Source organism: Tetranychus urticae, chromosome 3 (assembly GCF_039701765.1).
Source record: "Tetranychus urticae isolate SD_2017Ah chromosome 3, NJAU_TeUrti_SD_1.0, whole genome shotgun sequence".
Classification (NCBI taxonomy): Eukaryota; Metazoa; Arthropoda; class Arachnida; order Trombidiformes; family Tetranychidae; genus Tetranychus; species Tetranychus urticae.
In genome coordinates, this window is record NC_142960.1 from 2,783,876 (window position 1) to 2,800,294 (window position 16,419).

At 32.3% G+C, this 16,419-nt stretch overlaps 3 protein-coding genes across 3 annotated transcripts; 1 reads left to right on the forward strand and 2 right to left on the reverse strand.

Annotated features, from left to right (window-relative positions):
* Positions 1 to 226: 226 nt before the first annotated feature.
* On the reverse strand, positions 227 to 8,433 carry LOC107365789 (uncharacterized). The gene is made up of 16 exons (XM_015933360.3): positions 8,225 to 8,433; positions 8,069 to 8,148; positions 7,859 to 8,009; positions 7,528 to 7,664; positions 7,376 to 7,469; positions 7,148 to 7,305; positions 6,834 to 6,968; positions 6,540 to 6,776; positions 5,345 to 5,455; positions 5,041 to 5,112; positions 4,809 to 4,968; positions 2,825 to 3,007; positions 2,642 to 2,762; positions 2,355 to 2,569; positions 1,481 to 1,996; positions 227 to 1,389 (listed from the first exon to the last, which is right to left on the reverse strand). The coding sequence occupies exons 1-16, from the start codon at positions 8,307 to 8,309 to the stop codon at positions 908 to 910; spliced, it is 2,937 nt and encodes a 978-aa protein (XP_015788846.2). The 5' UTR covers positions 8,310 to 8,433; the 3' UTR covers positions 227 to 907.
* Positions 8,434 to 9,593: 1,160 nt separating this feature from the next.
* On the reverse strand, positions 9,594 to 11,610 carry LOC112539234 (uncharacterized). Its single transcript, XM_089269757.1, has 3 exons — positions 11,461 to 11,610; positions 11,326 to 11,397; positions 9,594 to 11,067 (listed from the first exon to the last, which is right to left on the reverse strand). The coding sequence occupies exon 3, from the start codon at positions 11,065 to 11,067 to the stop codon at positions 10,690 to 10,692; it is 378 nt and encodes a 125-aa protein (XP_089125883.1). The 5' UTR covers positions 11,326 to 11,397; positions 11,461 to 11,610; the 3' UTR covers positions 9,594 to 10,689.
* Positions 11,611 to 12,465: 855 nt separating this feature from the next.
* On the forward strand, positions 12,466 to 13,562 carry LOC107365730 (chymotrypsin-1-like). Its single transcript, XM_015933285.3, has 4 exons — positions 12,466 to 12,593; positions 12,656 to 12,734; positions 12,813 to 13,147; positions 13,210 to 13,562. The coding sequence occupies exons 1-4, from the start codon at positions 12,533 to 12,535 to the stop codon at positions 13,482 to 13,484; spliced, it is 750 nt and encodes a 249-aa protein (XP_015788771.2). The 5' UTR covers positions 12,466 to 12,532; the 3' UTR covers positions 13,485 to 13,562.
* Positions 13,563 to 16,419: the final 2,857 nt, after the last annotated feature.

The following is a 16,419-nucleotide window of genomic DNA, read 5'->3' on the forward strand; positions in this document are numbered from 1 at the left end:
ATAAAGGTAAAAGAAAGAGATTCTAATACAACTGAATTTGTCAATCAAATCATTATTAATTCACTTTCAATAATTGTTCCCAAACATTTGAGCCATTTGAAAGCTGTGCAAGTTGAACAAAACTATCAATCAGACTGCACTCAAAGGCGACCATAACAATGCAGTTATCAATACTGCAAAGGATATCACGAAAAACTGACCTTTGTTAATTGGAAAAACAACTTAATTTCCTGAAAGCATAATACAAACCATTTATTCAAAAAAATTCAATTTAAACAATAATATAATAACTTTAGTATGAGTACAGCGAAATCATGAGTAATATACATGTACGTTACTTAATCTGAAAAAAGTGTTAATTTCTGAATAAATGATTGCATATCTCTATCTTATTTCTGTACTACTATCTTTTATTTTGATCTCGTCCAACCCCGAATTAGCATCGGAATGGAAGCAATGTAATGGCTATAATATACAACTCAAGAAAGAAAATGAAGGGAATCGCTCTCGAACAATTGTAAGACTTGCTCATCGTCTGAATACAATTATGGACTAACTGGGTTATGATGAGATTATGGTGATTGGTGCGCAACGGAATACCATCCGAGAATCAAAATAAAGATTTGCTTTAAAAATACAAAAATGTATTTTAACACAAATAATTTTTGGGAAAATTACTAATTGAAAAAAACATCACGAGAGCTTATTGCAACTCTAATGAATTGATTTTATCACCATGTTTTGGCAAATTATCAGAGTGGCTCGCAAGTTTTTTAAAACGACTTAATCGAATTCTCTTGCTTTTGTTGCATTTTGTGAACATGATAATTTTTTTTCGTTATTATAACAAGATGTACGAAGATTTGCAGCGATTGATTAACAATTTCATGTCCTGAGATCTTGAGATTCAATTGATATTCTCAGCATGTTCGTCTACTTGTTTTGTCCAAGTGAAATTTTCCTCAGCTTCTGAAACATTACGTATTTTTTTAACTTTTGTATAACCAAATGGTGCAGCGAATCCCAATAAAGCACCGACAAACAAGAACAGCATAATTATTCCGAAGGCACCTGATCCACTGGTCCCTTGAGCTGTTGAGCTTGATTCTTTTCTTTTCTTTCCATTTGATTCCACTTTCAACTCGTAATTTGAACAATCACTTCCTTCAGTTGTCTTTGTATTTGAACTTTTAACTGAAAATTGAGTTAATGAACAAGAACTTTCTGTTTTACTTTTAGGACAATAATTAAATGATTTACACTCAGTGTCACCATCGGACCATCCATGGCATAATGATGCACATTGTTCAAAATTTAAATTAATTTCAGTGTAAAGCACATCTGATACGATTTTGTTGCCAGTCTTTTGGTACTTTTCAGATACTTTGGCTAAGTAAATTACAAAATGTAATGAAAAAGAAATAAATAAACAATAATTAGACAATACAGAAACTCGCCAACAATGCTCAAGAATACTTACGAAGAAATACGCTACACTCTCCATCATATTCAGTAGCTGCATCTGAATAAACACCACCAAAACTGCAATGATAATTGCAATATTGGAATGAAAAACAATCAGGTGAAGCATGACAAGATTCTGCACAAGAGTAAATACTTTTGTCGACTGCGATTGAAGTCTGTGTTTTCAATTTCCTTTGAGGTACTTTTAAGTAATCATTGATAACATTTAAAGCGTAAATAGAACATGTTTTATCTTGTTCAACGTGCGATTCATTAAAAGAGTCTTCAGTTAATAAGCTGCTGACTCTACAGTCACCATTTGAACAGAATGAGAAGGTATTGCATTTAAGTTGCTCTGAATTATGACAGGTTCGATAACAACCAGCTAAAGTTTTTACATCTGGTACAGTCACAGTAGCTTGATCATTTCCATTTAATTTTGCATCAGATCTTATTTTGGATTGTAAGTCATCAGCCGAGGTTCCGTGGTTTTTCGTTTTATCGATAACATCAATTAATCTATAAGATTGAGCTTGAAAAAAATACAAAACAAATTTTGATAAGAACTAGTTTCGTGGTCACGAGTGCTTATTCACACTTTTGAATCTCACATTTAAAATTGATACCATTTAATTGGAAAATTTGAACATTTTGTTTAGTTAACTCGTGAAATTATGATAGTCTTAAGATAATGGTTGGAATGGATAATGGATATAATGGAGATAATGGATTCCACGATCAGAGAATTTTGTGTTTTGTTTAAAAAACAATTGATATTGCTGCATGGTACTTGATTAAAATTTTGTGAAGGATTCAAAAGCTATAAGCGCTCAAAAGTGGAATTATCTCACCGGTAGGCTCATTATAGCTAAAGGCGGAGAAGCACTTACCATTATATTCACTATTCATAGGGTAAAGTTTTCCTACGTTTTTCAAAAAAGTATTTTGAATTTGATCGAGTGGTATTTCTTGATCAATGCGATGCAAATTATGTAAAGGAAAGTGATAGATGCTGCATGGTTCTCCTATTTCTGTATCTTCCTTGAGATCATCAAAATTTGTCAAATATCCACAAGAAAAATCTGATGGTCTATAAATTACTACACTGAATAAGAAAAGAAAAGCAAAATTATTAGTTTCCATTTGAATCAAAATAACCAGGTTCAGAGATATATACGTGATTGTATCTTGAGATTTTGATAATTTGTCCAGACATTCAAATTCAGTGCTTGCTTGGACCTTTTTCATCTTTTTAAATGTATCTGCACTAACAGACATAGTTAGAGAGTTGAAAATATCTGAAAAAAATTTCAACAATTGAATTAAAATGTATTAATGTCAAATGTCAAATTTAAATTACATTGCAAATTAGGTGAATCCAGGATTGTCACTTCTATTTCAAGTTGTGCGTCATTGAAATTATATTGAAGATTATCCACTCGAAGTGGGCTGATATTTTCGGATGAAATAATGGAAGACATGAACCTTTGTTTCAACGCGTAAAGTTGACTTGTCGTTAGTTTTTGTGAAGAACGATTGTCACCTGAAAGTGGAAAAGAAAATTATCAGTTATAATTACTTAAGATCAATTAGCAATAGGCCTTAAATAGCCTTCCATCTTGCATCCATTTTACATTGTATTTAAATGATTTTATTATTTGACTTTCATTACAGTCAATGGCAAATTTTGGAAGGTTGCTAATAAATCATATTTACAATTATTCAAAAAAATCAGCACTAGTTTTTCATCTTCAGAGAATAAGCCAAATTAAATACTCAAATCTGCTAACACTAGAAAATAGGGTAAGAGTAAGGTTTTACGGACTAAGGTGGAGCTTAAAAATCACACACTTTTACTAACCAATGGGTAAATTGATATTAAATTTACAAACATGTGAATATTTTATATTCATTTAAATTCAATTGTTTTTAATGGAAATTTATGATTAATCAAAATTGTCTCTTCTCTTCTTTTAGTTTATATTGATTTGCTTCAACAATGGACTTTGGTAGTAACTAGCAATTAGTTCAATCATCATTTTTAACCTTAGACCAAGAGATTTACCATCAAAATACTGATATTTAAAACAAAATTCGTGAATATATTCCTCTTTGAGAATAGCTTTAGTTTCCTTTGGTATATTTGATTTAACGCTTTTCCAAAAGCGTTCCACCTTCTGTGTATTCACATTTCTATCCTCGGGATTCAAAAAATTTACACTGTGATTGACGGTGTCATGATGATAACCAAGACTATTCAAGTCAAGATAGCCTCTCCAACAATCTGTGTAAATTATTGTTCCAGGCTTTACCCAATATTTAATTAACTCATTAAGAGTTTCTTTGTTCCTCTTTTTTACCATTGATAAAAAACAATTTTTTGTGCCTCGTTCAACTCCACCAACAAGCCATATCTCATTTATTTGGTTACTGAGAACTCGACCAACATTAGCCTTCCGCTTATGAATTTGTGACTCGTCTATCTCTACTATTCTTCCTTCACCACCAATGGAATCTCGATTGGATGACCAGTGATTAACAGCCACCTCTCTTATCTTCTTCTTCTGGTCACATACTGCTTGTTTATTAAAAAAGGTAAAGTCTTTAACTGTTTTGTTTTTTGCCTCTGAGCACCAAAGGTAGATAATAAATAGACTTTCAATTATGGTAAGATGAGAATTAGAAAACCAAGTTCCACTTGCTGGTGATATTTTTTTTGAACACTTCCGACATCGATAGATGTAATTGAATTTTGTTGATTTACATTGAGTTTTAATCATAATTCCATCACACCCATCAGTTTTGACACAGTTATAACTCTCACCGTTTGGTATAAGTTTTAAGGTTACAGCAAAGTTGAAACCTTTTTCAATCTCTTCGGAGACAGACAAATTGTCAACAAAATTTAATGGTGTTAAATTAACATAAAACTGGTTAGAAAAAGCCATAACTAAATATGTAATATATATTGTAAATATAACAACTCATAAGAAACAGTGACTAGTGAATAGGAAATAGTTAACCAGACGATAACCCAAAGGATTACCAAACGATTTCCGTAATTACATTTATTCTCCTCAAAGTAAGTATTTTTCTTTATAATAATTAATCTATTTTCTTCTTTGTTTTTATTTTATTTCAGATTCAATTTAAAAAGATTAACCTGATTGGATCTAAATTTAAATGTCCCATGTTGCTCCACCTTAGTCCGTAAAACCTTACTCTTACCGAAAATAGCTAGAAATCTGAATCTCTAAGAAAAATGTTGTCTTCGTCGACTGCATTGAAACAACCCAAGATTGCAGCTCAGTTTTGCCAAACGGTAAATATTGACTATAACATACCTTCACGTTGTAATTTGAAGGCGAGGGTCAATGTTTTATCACTGGTCAAGTATTTACAATCTTTTAATGAAAAAATATCATGAAGTTCATCTTCAGATCCAGCCTGTTCAAAGTTGATGAAATCTCTTGTAATTCCATCCGTCAATGTGTAAGTCTTTTTCTAGAAAAAGACAAAAATATGTAAAGAAACATTAATCTTTTGCAAATCATAATCATTAAAATGAATACTTACCGATGGATCCAATTGATAGATGGCAATTGTGGTACTGACGAGTGTATAACCAACAAATATTTCGCTGTCATGCTAAAAGCCATTTTGATTGAATATTTTAGCACAAATTGAGTGAGAAATATAAAAAATTGAGTTACACAAGAAAAACATCTGTTTTAGTGATAATAACCTTATTTTCACTATTTTCACTACATTTACATCTGTTTCACTTTATTATTTTGTAATTGCATTTATTTGCTGTTGCAATATTACTAGTAGTTACAGTTAAAATAGTTTAACGTTATTAAAATAGTGACAAACTTACCGATTCAGCAAAATATTGAGTGATGACAGCTTTATCGGCCTTTCTCCCATTGATATTAATATCATATCTGATTGTTTCCCATGCGTCTACTGGAAATCCAGATCGATGTTCCTGAGAAAATTTCAAAAAATTATTTCAGAATTGTTATTGTCCAAAGAGTAAATTACCTTACTCTTTGTTATTGTCAACTTTACATTTAATCTTGATCGTTACAATTATCAAACTATCTTCTAAAATTTTGTTGTTACTTAGGAAAATCAAATTTAAACATTAATTGTTTGGTGATTATTCAGCATCAGACTAGTTAACGTATTAATTTTAGTTTAATTTTTATCGATTGACCAATACATCTTACAGTTAACCCTCGATTTTGCTTCAAACAACTGACAGACAGCCAAAGACTCTTTGGCAAAGAGTAAAGGAAGAAGCGACAGCAATTCAATACACTCAACGAAAAATTTTTCTGGTGACAGAAGATGGCGTGACAAAGACACTTTCTTTTTACTTTCTTTACAAATTTTTTACTCTCTTTTTCTCTCCCTTCTTTTCATAATTAAAAATTTAATTAACGCAATCAATATTAACTTTAGAAAAGGCTTTATGATTGTTTCTTAACGTTTTTAATGTTATTTGATTGATTCTGATGATTTAGATGCTTAGATTTCTTATTCAAAGGTAAATTTATGATGATTTAACAGCAAAAGGCCATTTCAACTAGTAAAGTCTGAACTCATCAAGCAAAAGTCAATCAAAAATTTTCATAATCATGAAAAAGGATTTGAAAAACTATTAAAAGTATCTGAAAAACAAGAGATCGCTTGAAAATAGACGAAACTAGAAAGTGATTAGCAATCACTGATTACTGTAAATGAGATGAAAATTCCTTATCACTTAGCAACTGGATTGAAAGCTGTTCATTTTTTTGTATCGAAATTGATAAAAATAAAATTCCTATTGATATTCGCTACTGCAGCTACTGGTTCAGTGAATGTATCTTTGTGCATAATAGAGGTTAGGCTATCATTCTCATCTTTCACTCCCCAATTCAGCGATTATTAGATTCATTATATGAAGATTATTAAATGATTAAACTCCCCTGAAATATGTATTGAATAATGAAATCAATGTCAATTGAATTCCATCCATAAAATTACTGCTGATTATTATTGATGGTAAATTATTGTTGATTACTTACCAAGTTTAGCTTTCCGAGATATTTGTAAGGAGAATCAATGAGGAGAAGAGTTAGCAGATTGAAGTTAGTGTAATAACTGATTCCAGGTGCATTTAAATCTAAAGGTAATGTTCTGCATCCTCCATACTCTTCAAAGAGGTAAGAGACGCCAAGGTTGTAATCATAAATAGCTTCAGTTGTTACACCAAGAAGAGTTGCTTTTAGTCGCAATAAGTAGAACTTTCGTGATGCATGAATCTGAAATTGAAATGAAAATGAAAGTAACATTGGAAATAGTTGACTGAATAAACTAACCTCACTGAATGTTTGAGTAGTAGTTGAACCTTGAATGTACTCGTACATAGTGTAATGTACATAATCAGTTTTCATTTGAGGGAATGAAGGCCCATCTGTGGACAAGTAATACGGACACCCAATTCCAGGTAAAGGCTGAGGTTAAGAGTCAAATGTGTAAATGAGAAAATCTTTCAACTCTTCAATATTTGAAATGGCGTTTTACTTTACTTCAAGAAAAAGTCAAATTTCAATTCTGATTGAGAGATGCAGTTATTTATTTTTGAATAATATCCACTTTCATCTTTTTAAGGGTTTTGACGAAGTTTACTTACTTGGACTTCATTCGCAAGTTCATCATAATCGTTCTCATTTTGAAGGTAAATGTCAAGAATAAGATTCTCGTTGTTACTGTATGAAGTTGAATATGGATCATAACCACTGAACTCAATTCGACTTGGGTGTTTAATTCCGGAATCGTCTGCATAATGCTCTAGTTTTTGCAAATAAAAAGGATGAGAGTAGTTGAACTTGGTTCATCTTATCAATTAGTTTCTACTCACTTTTGTAATAATAAGTGATTTTCAATCTTCCATTTATGTCAGTTGTCGCCCCTTTCATCATGGTTCCTCTTATGTTTTTATGTGCAACTGATTTCTGTCGTTCAACAAATGAATTTGATTAAACATTCTCATAATGTTGTTGAAATACTTACCCAAACAAGTGAGGAATGATCAAATCGATACAAAATTGAAGGTCCCATTAAGAGTACCAGATTAGTCACAGGTTTCTTGATTCCTGGTAGAGTTTCATCCCAATTATTCTTGAAAGCGAATGCTAAACAATTCGTACCTTTAGATCACGAAAAAAGTAAAATTGTTAGTATTATACTTCTTAGTAATAAAATAACTTCTTAGTGAATGTCATGAGTGAAATAATCTTATTTATCGACAAATTGTGGTCAAAAAACAATTTTCTCATAGATCCAAACTTGTGACAGAAAATCATTTATTATTTCTCCAATTCATCAATTCTTAAACTCTTACCATGAATAACCAAGCGGTCCTTGTTGAAATCAGAATCAGTATTATAATAGACGTTGTATGAATCCTTTTCACCTGAGATCACGATTTTGCCTTTGATGTTTGTATCAGAAGCGGATATTGATTCTTGGATGAAATACTTGTTGGCTCCATTCTAATACGCATAGAATTAAGAATTAAAAATTGTAACAATTGTTTGGTTGGTCAACTTACGGAATCACTTAAAGTAGCGTGAATGTTAGCGCTTTTGCTAGGTATGCTTAACGGTAAAACCACCAAATCTGTAGCACTTTCTATGTTTGTTATGAGTTGAAGTAGAAATGGATTGAGTTTATATTTTCGGTTAATCAATGGATATCTTAGTCTTACCTGTTTTAATTGTTGAAAGTAAAATGACTACATTTGATAATATAAACAGCATTTTGTTTCTTTCGTTCAGCAGTGAAAATAACATGTTGAAACTTCATTAACAAACACAATCAACTGTAACAAATTCAATTTACTTATGTTATTGTAAGTTTGAAAATGATGCCAATGTTAATTGAGATCATCTTTTAGATTCATTAACTAACATGCAATCCTAAAATCGCAATAAACGCCTTAGATTGTTCTTTTGTTTATATTTTATCAATTGATTTTGGTTAGACAACGAAACACTATTGATACAGTTTTTCTCATATCGACGCTAACTTCTGTCTCTGACCTTTTCATTTTGTTATTTTCATAAAATTTTGTCTCTTTGCTTTTATTCACAAAACATCAAACTCTTCTAGCACTTTCTTAATCATTCAGAAAATGGATTATTTCTCCTTGTGTTAAGATTTAAATATCAAATGGCTTGAATGGTCGATCATGGCAGAATTATGAATCATTATTGGACATTTTCATCTTTACCAGCTTATTAACTATTGTTTAGCGAAGACAATTGTAAGCTCTTTTATAAACCATTTAAAACAGTATCCTTCCTAATTTTAAAAGATGGTAATCGCATCGAAAGACAATTTTAGGTAAAGGGTGTATATAAAGTTTGGAAAATCATTTGACTCGACAATTTTACAACTGGATCTTTGGATGGTAAAAAATTAAAACATCGAGAACAAAATTGAATACCTTTCAAACGACGCATCCGAACTTTTTAGATTTTACTTCAACTGAAAGGCCTTGAAGAGTTGCATCGATTGATGTATTTTTTCAGCTACATCGAATCTTGTTCATATGTCTAAAGTTTTGTTTCCCGTGCAACTGTTAAATTAAATGATCGAGTGAAGACCAAAATCATCAAAATCTATCAATTTTGGAGTTATTTTGTACTTTTTAGGCCGGTCGATGTTTCGAGTACTTAATCGAAAATCATTTGTCATGACTCATGAATTCTGAAAGGTGATAATAAAAGAAAGAGATTCTAATACAACTGAATTTGTCAATCAAATCATTAATGATTCACTTCAAGTAATTGTTTCTAAGCATTTGAGCCATTTCAAAGCTGTGAAATATGACAATCATACGTAAATCAGGTAAGTGCCAACAAGATCAACTAACTAACTCTAGTCTAACATGTTAATTGTAAGCTAGAGTTGCAAAAATAAAGTTGAACAAAACTAACAAACAGACTGAACTTAAAGGCTACCATAAAAATGAAGTTATCAATGCTGTAAAGGATATTGAAAGAAAATACTAGAATAAAAAAGAAAGAAATTGCCAAGTTTCGCACTCGGTTCAAAATTAAACTCGATAGTAGCTGAACTACAGAATAGTATTTCTTAATTGCTTCAATTGAATGGCGAGAGCAATTTCCTTCAGAACTCTTGGATTGCATATCATAACTGCTAGGTAGATTGACTTAACTTAGCTTAACTTTGATAGATCGATATTGGATAAGATTCGTGTCCAGTAGATGATTCTTAATTAGTGTCTATGTGTTCACTATGAAAACAATGTAAAGGAATTCCCTTCATTCTTTATTCATTAAATCATTTCAGTTGCAAAGGCCAATCTTGCATCTTTATGCCTTTTGGTAAAACTGGCTTTGATCTATGCTTTCCATATTTCGTTTTGGTCAGAAACAAGCATAAAGTGCACAATTCTAGTTAAGCTCGATCTGGTGATCTCAAAACTTTCCGATGATTGAATCGTTCAACTACACTCTACTATGCTCTTAAGGAAACGTTTTTTACTCTCTCTCTCTCTTAAGGAAATTACTAATTGACTATTTTTATAAAATACGAATCAAATACTTACATTGGAATCACCGTAAATTGTTTTTATGAAGTAAGTGCATTACCAGCTGATAATCATTGAAACAATCGCCAACTTCGCTAAAGCCAAAGCTTCATTAACCTTGTCCAGCACAAAACTAAATGAAAATCTGTTTTTGAAAAGGGGTATCTGCCACCAAAAATCGACCTTATTTGATTTTGAAATTAATTTGATATTATGATAGGGGGGTTGAAAAAACACTGTTAACTTTTGTTAAAAGTCTTTTAGGATGACGCGTTCGGCCACAATCGCGCTTCAAAGTTGAAACAATTTTGGGCGATTTTTCGTAAACTAATCAAGCTAGAGTGCTGAAACTTAATATACATATACACATCAATGTACTCTAGCGATCTACAGAAGGAAAAACTTCTACAATGCCTTTATCACGTTTTATCGCTATTAAGTAGTTTAACTTCGAATGAATGTCAGATGACCAGATCATGTTCAAAATTGATTTCGATTGGATCAAAATTATTCTTTTAGCATAAACAAAAAATGTACAACGGCTTTTCACGATATGACATTTATTTCGTCTGTTTCTAACAGTGGCCTCTTTTTGGTCGGTACCTGATAACTTTTCAACCAGTTGACATATTGACATGCAGGTCGGATCTATAACGACGTTTTCGTGATGGCCCAGCTGAAGATGATCCTGCACTAGATGGTAAAGATTCTGATAAACTCGCAGAAGAGACTGAAGGTGTAGTGCCAGAAGATTCAGAAGCTGAACTTGATGCTATTTCTTGGTCTCGTTCGCGGTATTGGTTTGATTCTGAAGATCTATTTCTTTTCCATGCCTCATAAGCAACAGCACAGCTTCGGCAAACTGAACAAGAATCAGGATGATATGTGTTTTTCTGCATTTCAGTCATATAAAGCAGCAACAGCTCTTTCTGGCATTTTTTTCTGCCTCTTTTTGTCAAAGCTCGTCCACAGACATGGCAATTTTCTGACATCTGATATGAAATGATAGCAAAATAAAAAGAATGAACCTTACGAAACCAAGTCAACAATTGTCTTCTTGTGGGTTGAATAACTTCATCTTCAGGCTTGTTATGTGACACCCTCGGGTACGTCACGCCCTACTTACCAGAGAACTCTGGCGAGCCTGGGGTACACGGTCATGCACTTGATCTCTTCGTATTCGGTATGCAAGAAAGACGGGGGAGTTCGAAAAAAGGGCAATGGGTAGTGGAATAAACGAAAATGCTTACCTTAGGTGTTTACCTTGATTATTTATTTCCTATTGGTTTATGAAATGAGATGAAAATATTCCACTGGCAACACTATAAAACACAGAATAATCCGATGGTTGAAAATTGCTGATTGAAACTATACACAAAACTTACCGTATTAAACACAATGAGAAGCAAACTATGAAACGATGATAAACGAATAATAAGGACTTATAGATGTTAACTGAATGGTGACTTTTGTACAACTGACATAAATATATGATGTGCGCATTGGTGTAGCGCATAGAGAGGACTCAACGAGGACTCTTTAGCGTACTCAACGAGGACTCCGAAAAAACACAGTTTTTGTGCTTTTAAAAGGATGCTATATACATTGGTGCTAAAATAATCGTACATATGACATTAATAATAATATAAAGTGTATAAGTATACATATTAAATCAATTTTTTCTAAATGACCTTTAATGACCTTGAGAATTTTTCGGCATTGACATGAACCTTAATCATATGTTATACTTCAATAATGGTACCTCTAAGTAATGTAGGCCATGAGTTATTGATACTTAGATTTCATAACAATGACCTCTGTTCTGAGATAACTGTTGATAAAATCAAAAAAACCTTCGATTAGCCGAACTACAATTTTGATATAAAGCTTAAATACGGAGAATCAGCCCACACAGCCTTATCAGTTTTGTGCACACCTGTTTCGTATGAATAGCCCTTCGTTCTGGTTTACCATGTTCTGATAAAGTTAGGTGATTTATTTTAATATTTTTCGATAGTATTATTGAAGGTAAGATTAAATATGAAAAATCAAAGCATAGATAGTAACACAAGCTGAGAAAAACGCGTTTGAATTGTTAACTTTGACCTTGATTTTCTCAAAAACTGTTGATCACAGAGAAAAAATTCATTCATAAAAAGTATCTTCACTTTAGCCCCTATCGAGATACGAAGTCTGAGAGCTTAACTCAAAATCGTGATTTTCCGACCATAGTCCTTTGTCAATCTTAATTGAAATTAAGAATAAAGGGAAATCCCTTACATTGTTTTTTTCCATAGCAAACACATGGACACTAATTAAGAATCATCTGTTTTCGATTGATTTTAGCTATAAAAGAATCAGCTACTACCGAATTTTAATCACTCAAGCAAAAGCTAAAGAATCATCAACAGTTTCATTTAAAGTATCAATAAAAATCCTAATCACTCAACTGTTACAATGAATTTAACTTTGTTTGCTTCCATCTTCGTCCTTTTGATCAATCAGTCCTTCGCATGTGGTAAGTCAGTGAAACAATTAAGCAACTGATAACATTGAAAATTAACTCATGATTTTGTCTAGACTGTGGTCGGCCTGATTACACAATGATGGGAAGATCAAAAGGCTTGTTGAGTCGATTCCCTTGGTATGTGGTTATTGAGTAAGTATGACAATTTATAATTTATTTATTTTCCCTTTTTTAACCTAATTTTATCATGATTCTTTACGTCCAATTAAGAAATAAAAATTTAAAATCTTGTGGTGCTGCATTGATTGATGATCAACATGCTGTTATTGCTGCTCATTGCCTTTCCGGTTCAGATGCATCATCACTCGGAGCTCGTTTGAACGATAACTCAACAAAATCAATCGCATCCATTTGGGTTGATGAGCGTTATAACAACGAGACTGGTGCCTATGATTTTGCTGTATTAACTTTGGATTCCCCAGTCGGCTCGCAATTCCAACCCATTTGTTTGCTAGATCCAGCCGAAATGCTTTGGCCTGGGACCACCCTTATAAGTCAAAAAGCTGGTAAAAGTTTTGAAGAGTACCGACGTGAATATTACCCAAGTAAGTTGATTAAAAACAAAATTTTATTTTTGATGATTTTCGATGATTTCAATTTAATCTAGCTTCCAAGTGTCCTTCTCCTGCTACCCAAACACATGTATGTATTTTGAATCCTACTAAAGGAGATCGATGCGCTGAAGGACCATTCATGCGATATGAAATGAATGAAAGATTTTACCTTACTTCAATTACTTCTCGTTGTTTCTCTACTGGAACGCCAGATCTATTCACCGATGTTAGTTTATTCAATGAAAAGATGCGAGAACTGGCTCCAAAAGGTTGTTGGAGAGACAAATGGGACTGGAGCGGTACTATGTTTGATCGAAATCAATTCTGAATCGAAATTATGAGTAACATAAGTTACTAAATCTGATAAAAAATTGTTTCTCTTTGAATAAATAATTGCATCTCTCCATCTTCATTTCTACATTACTATCTTTCTTTCTCATCTCACCCATCTCATCCGTTAAAAGTTAAGCGACATAACGGCTATAATATATGAAGAAGAAAAAATGAAGTGAATTGCGTTTATCGCTAAATAGATTCGGAATTAATTTTAATTCGGAATTCGAGTTAATCAAACTTTCTTTAAATTTTTGAATTTTTATGTTCCTTGACAATGAATGATTTTCGGAAGGTAAAGTCAGAGTCATCTCTTCTAACATGTTGATTAAAGAAAAAATTTCAACATTTGATTCCTCAACTTGAATCTTCTTTCCGTTTCTTAATTAAGTAAGCAATTTCACATCTTTATACTAGGTGTTCGGATGAACTATCCCTACATTGGCGCGTTTATAACTCAGCAACTATAAATACTAGAGAGCTATGCTATAAGCCATTCGATAGAAAAAATGTGAAAGTTTTGTATGGCGCTACTTTGGAAATTTTTCGAATACAGGGTGTTTTTCGGTAAATCATCAAAGTTGAAAAAGTGTCACATTTTTTTGTGCGTGATTTTTTCTAATTTTTTATCAGGCCATATCAAAGTTCCAAAGATCTAATTTCCGATGGTCTTATGCTGAAAGTGCTCAGATAAACGGTTCTCGAGATATCAGCGTTCAAAGTAAGGGAATTCTTCCATAGGAAACAATGGGATTCAGAACGAAAACACGCAAATGAGCCAAATGACAAAAGGAATATGCTTAATCGATCAGAAAGGATCACGTGATGACATCCTGATGTTAAAAGATCTTTTCACATAGCTTCAAGAACGGAGAAACAGTGACAATCATTGTGAATTCTTCAAAATCAAATAACGGAATTCGCAATAAAAATGGTAAAATGAGAGCTATTGACTGTCAAGCGAATATATAGTCAAGTAAATAAAAATTTGATAAAAATTCATAAGATTATCTAGATTGGTTCATCGAAAAAAATCGAGAATTCCTAAACTTTTGTCGCATTTATTTTAACGAGTTTACAATAAATAGAGAAAAAGAAAGTTTCAATTTTATTTTTGATGAAAATTCATCAGACTATTGTTCATAAACATATTTGGAATATTTGTGCCAATTTTGGTAAATTTTGCAAGTGAAACGACTGAGTTAACCAAATAAAATCGCGATTCCTAAACTTTTGGCGTGTACTGTATGTTCTTTTCTCCTTTTTGAAGGGAAAATTTTAGATTTTGAAACGGGAACCGAGAGATAATTAAAATGTTTTAACTTGAGAGCAAGATTATGACCGAATGCGAAACCTTACAGAACTTTTATGTCTTCTTTACGAAAATATGTTAATTTCAAATTGACAAAAGAGCTCACGTGAGGCGGACACCACAGCGCAGCACAATGCAAACTTATTACAGTTTTGCCCGACAGATGTCGAAGCAGAAAAAATTACAAACAGAATGCAATTCCATCTGGTGTTTTCACATAAAAATGAACACTCAATAGCGGTACAATTAAGTTTATTGTCAAATTGACAAAGGTCAATTTGTGGTGATACATACCAATTGCTACCCTTGTTCAACTGCATTTTTCAGATGAATTAACTTGAGTTAGTTAACTGATCTAGATTGGACTTGGTTATGAAATTTCTGAGAGTGATGAGAATTTAATTATTGGTCAAAACCAATTAGTGTGCTTGACTAGGACTCTTTCACGCAAAACTTACATTCTAGTGCTGGAGGAAGCCACAGCTGCAGTTGATGTTGAAACTGATGAACCTAGAATAACACAATTATTCCAAGTACCTGATCCACTTGTTCCTTTCGTTACCGCAGTCGAACTGAATTCTTTACTTTTCTCTCCATTTGATTCCACTTTCAACAGATAATTTGAACAACCGCCTCCTTCAGTGGTCTTAGTATTTAGACTTTTAACTGAAAATTGAACTAAATAGAACTATCGGAATAAGGTATTATCATCATTTATCATAATTGAGTGATTAATTTTCGACGAAGTGAAATCCACTATTTTTCAGCGTATTTTGCGCTTTTTGTGACCTCAGGTCATTAAGTTGGCTTTTTATCGATCAATTTCTTAATATTTAGGTATATTTTCACTCAAGCTTCGACCTTATCATCAAAAAATTCAATACCTTGGGTACTTTGCTTAATTAAATTCGGGATCATATTCAAAAAATGTTGCAAAGTTTCTTTTAGCGTTTTTCGATGCTTATTTTTAAGACGAAACTGTCGTAAAAAATTGACTAATCAACTGATTAGAAAATTTTTTTTTATTGCTGCGAACTCAACTGATAATTTACTAATAATTTCCCAAAAAATTTTCAATTATCATCTTCCATTAAAAAGTTAACCCTGGTTGGTTATTTTTGAGACCTACTGTATCTTCATTCCCTGAGAGTTTCAGCCTTCTAACCATGAAGTTTTTTAGAGATTCGCACTCAAAATATTCGTAACATTCCTTTTCACAGGTTAAATTCTATTATCAGCCAATTGTTGCTTCTTTAGTTAGTCAGTTACTTTTACAGTGGCAAAAATTGTTGCATTAATAATCTTGTGAAATTTATTTCGGTAAGGTCCTAGGATTAGTAACACTGGCGTGGCTTCACAAGACTTTTAAATTTTTATCCAATGGAATTAACTCTGAGTTTCCTGGTGAGTTGAAGTTTTATTGACACTCTTAAATTCATTAATATTTAATAATAATTGATCATGGACAGTCTTAAATTAAAAATAAAACAAGAAAACGCGGTTAACAAAAGTAAAGGGTAAGGGTGGCGTGAGGATTAAGCAAATGAAGGTGACAAAGTGATGACTGATTACTTTAAAATATCCTGGTTTTTCTGGTAAAAGACTATGACATATTGGC

What these genes read in the sequence shown, in the direction of transcription:
- LOC107365789 (XM_015933360.3), bottom strand. Translation starts at nt 8,309, where the DNA reads ATGTTATTTTCACTGCTGAACGAAAGAAACAAAATGCTGTTTATATTA. An exon ending in TCTATCAATTGGATCCATCG is followed by an intron (nt 4,969 to 5,040) that starts GTAAGTATTCAT and finishes GTCTTTTTCTAG; the next exon opens with AAAAAGACTTACACATTGAC. An exon ending in GGATTCACCTAATTTGCAAT is followed by an intron (nt 2,763 to 2,824) that starts GTAATTTAAATT and finishes AATTTTTTTCAG; the next exon opens with ATATTTTCAACTCTCTAACT.
- LOC107365730 (XM_015933285.3), top strand. Translation starts at nt 12,533, where the DNA reads ATGAATTTAACTTTGTTTGCTTCCATCTTCGTCCTTTTGATCAATCAG. An exon ending in CCTTGGTATGTGGTTATTGA is followed by an intron (nt 12,735 to 12,812) that starts GTAAGTATGACA and finishes CGTCCAATTAAG; the next exon opens with AAATAAAAATTTAAAATCTT. An exon ending in CCGACGTGAATATTACCCAA is followed by an intron (nt 13,148 to 13,209) that starts GTAAGTTGATTA and finishes AATTTAATCTAG; the next exon opens with CTTCCAAGTGTCCTTCTCCT.
- LOC112539234 (XM_089269757.1), bottom strand. Translation starts at nt 11,067, where the DNA reads ATGTCAGAAAATTGCCATGTCTGTGGACGAGCTTTGACAAAAAGAGGC.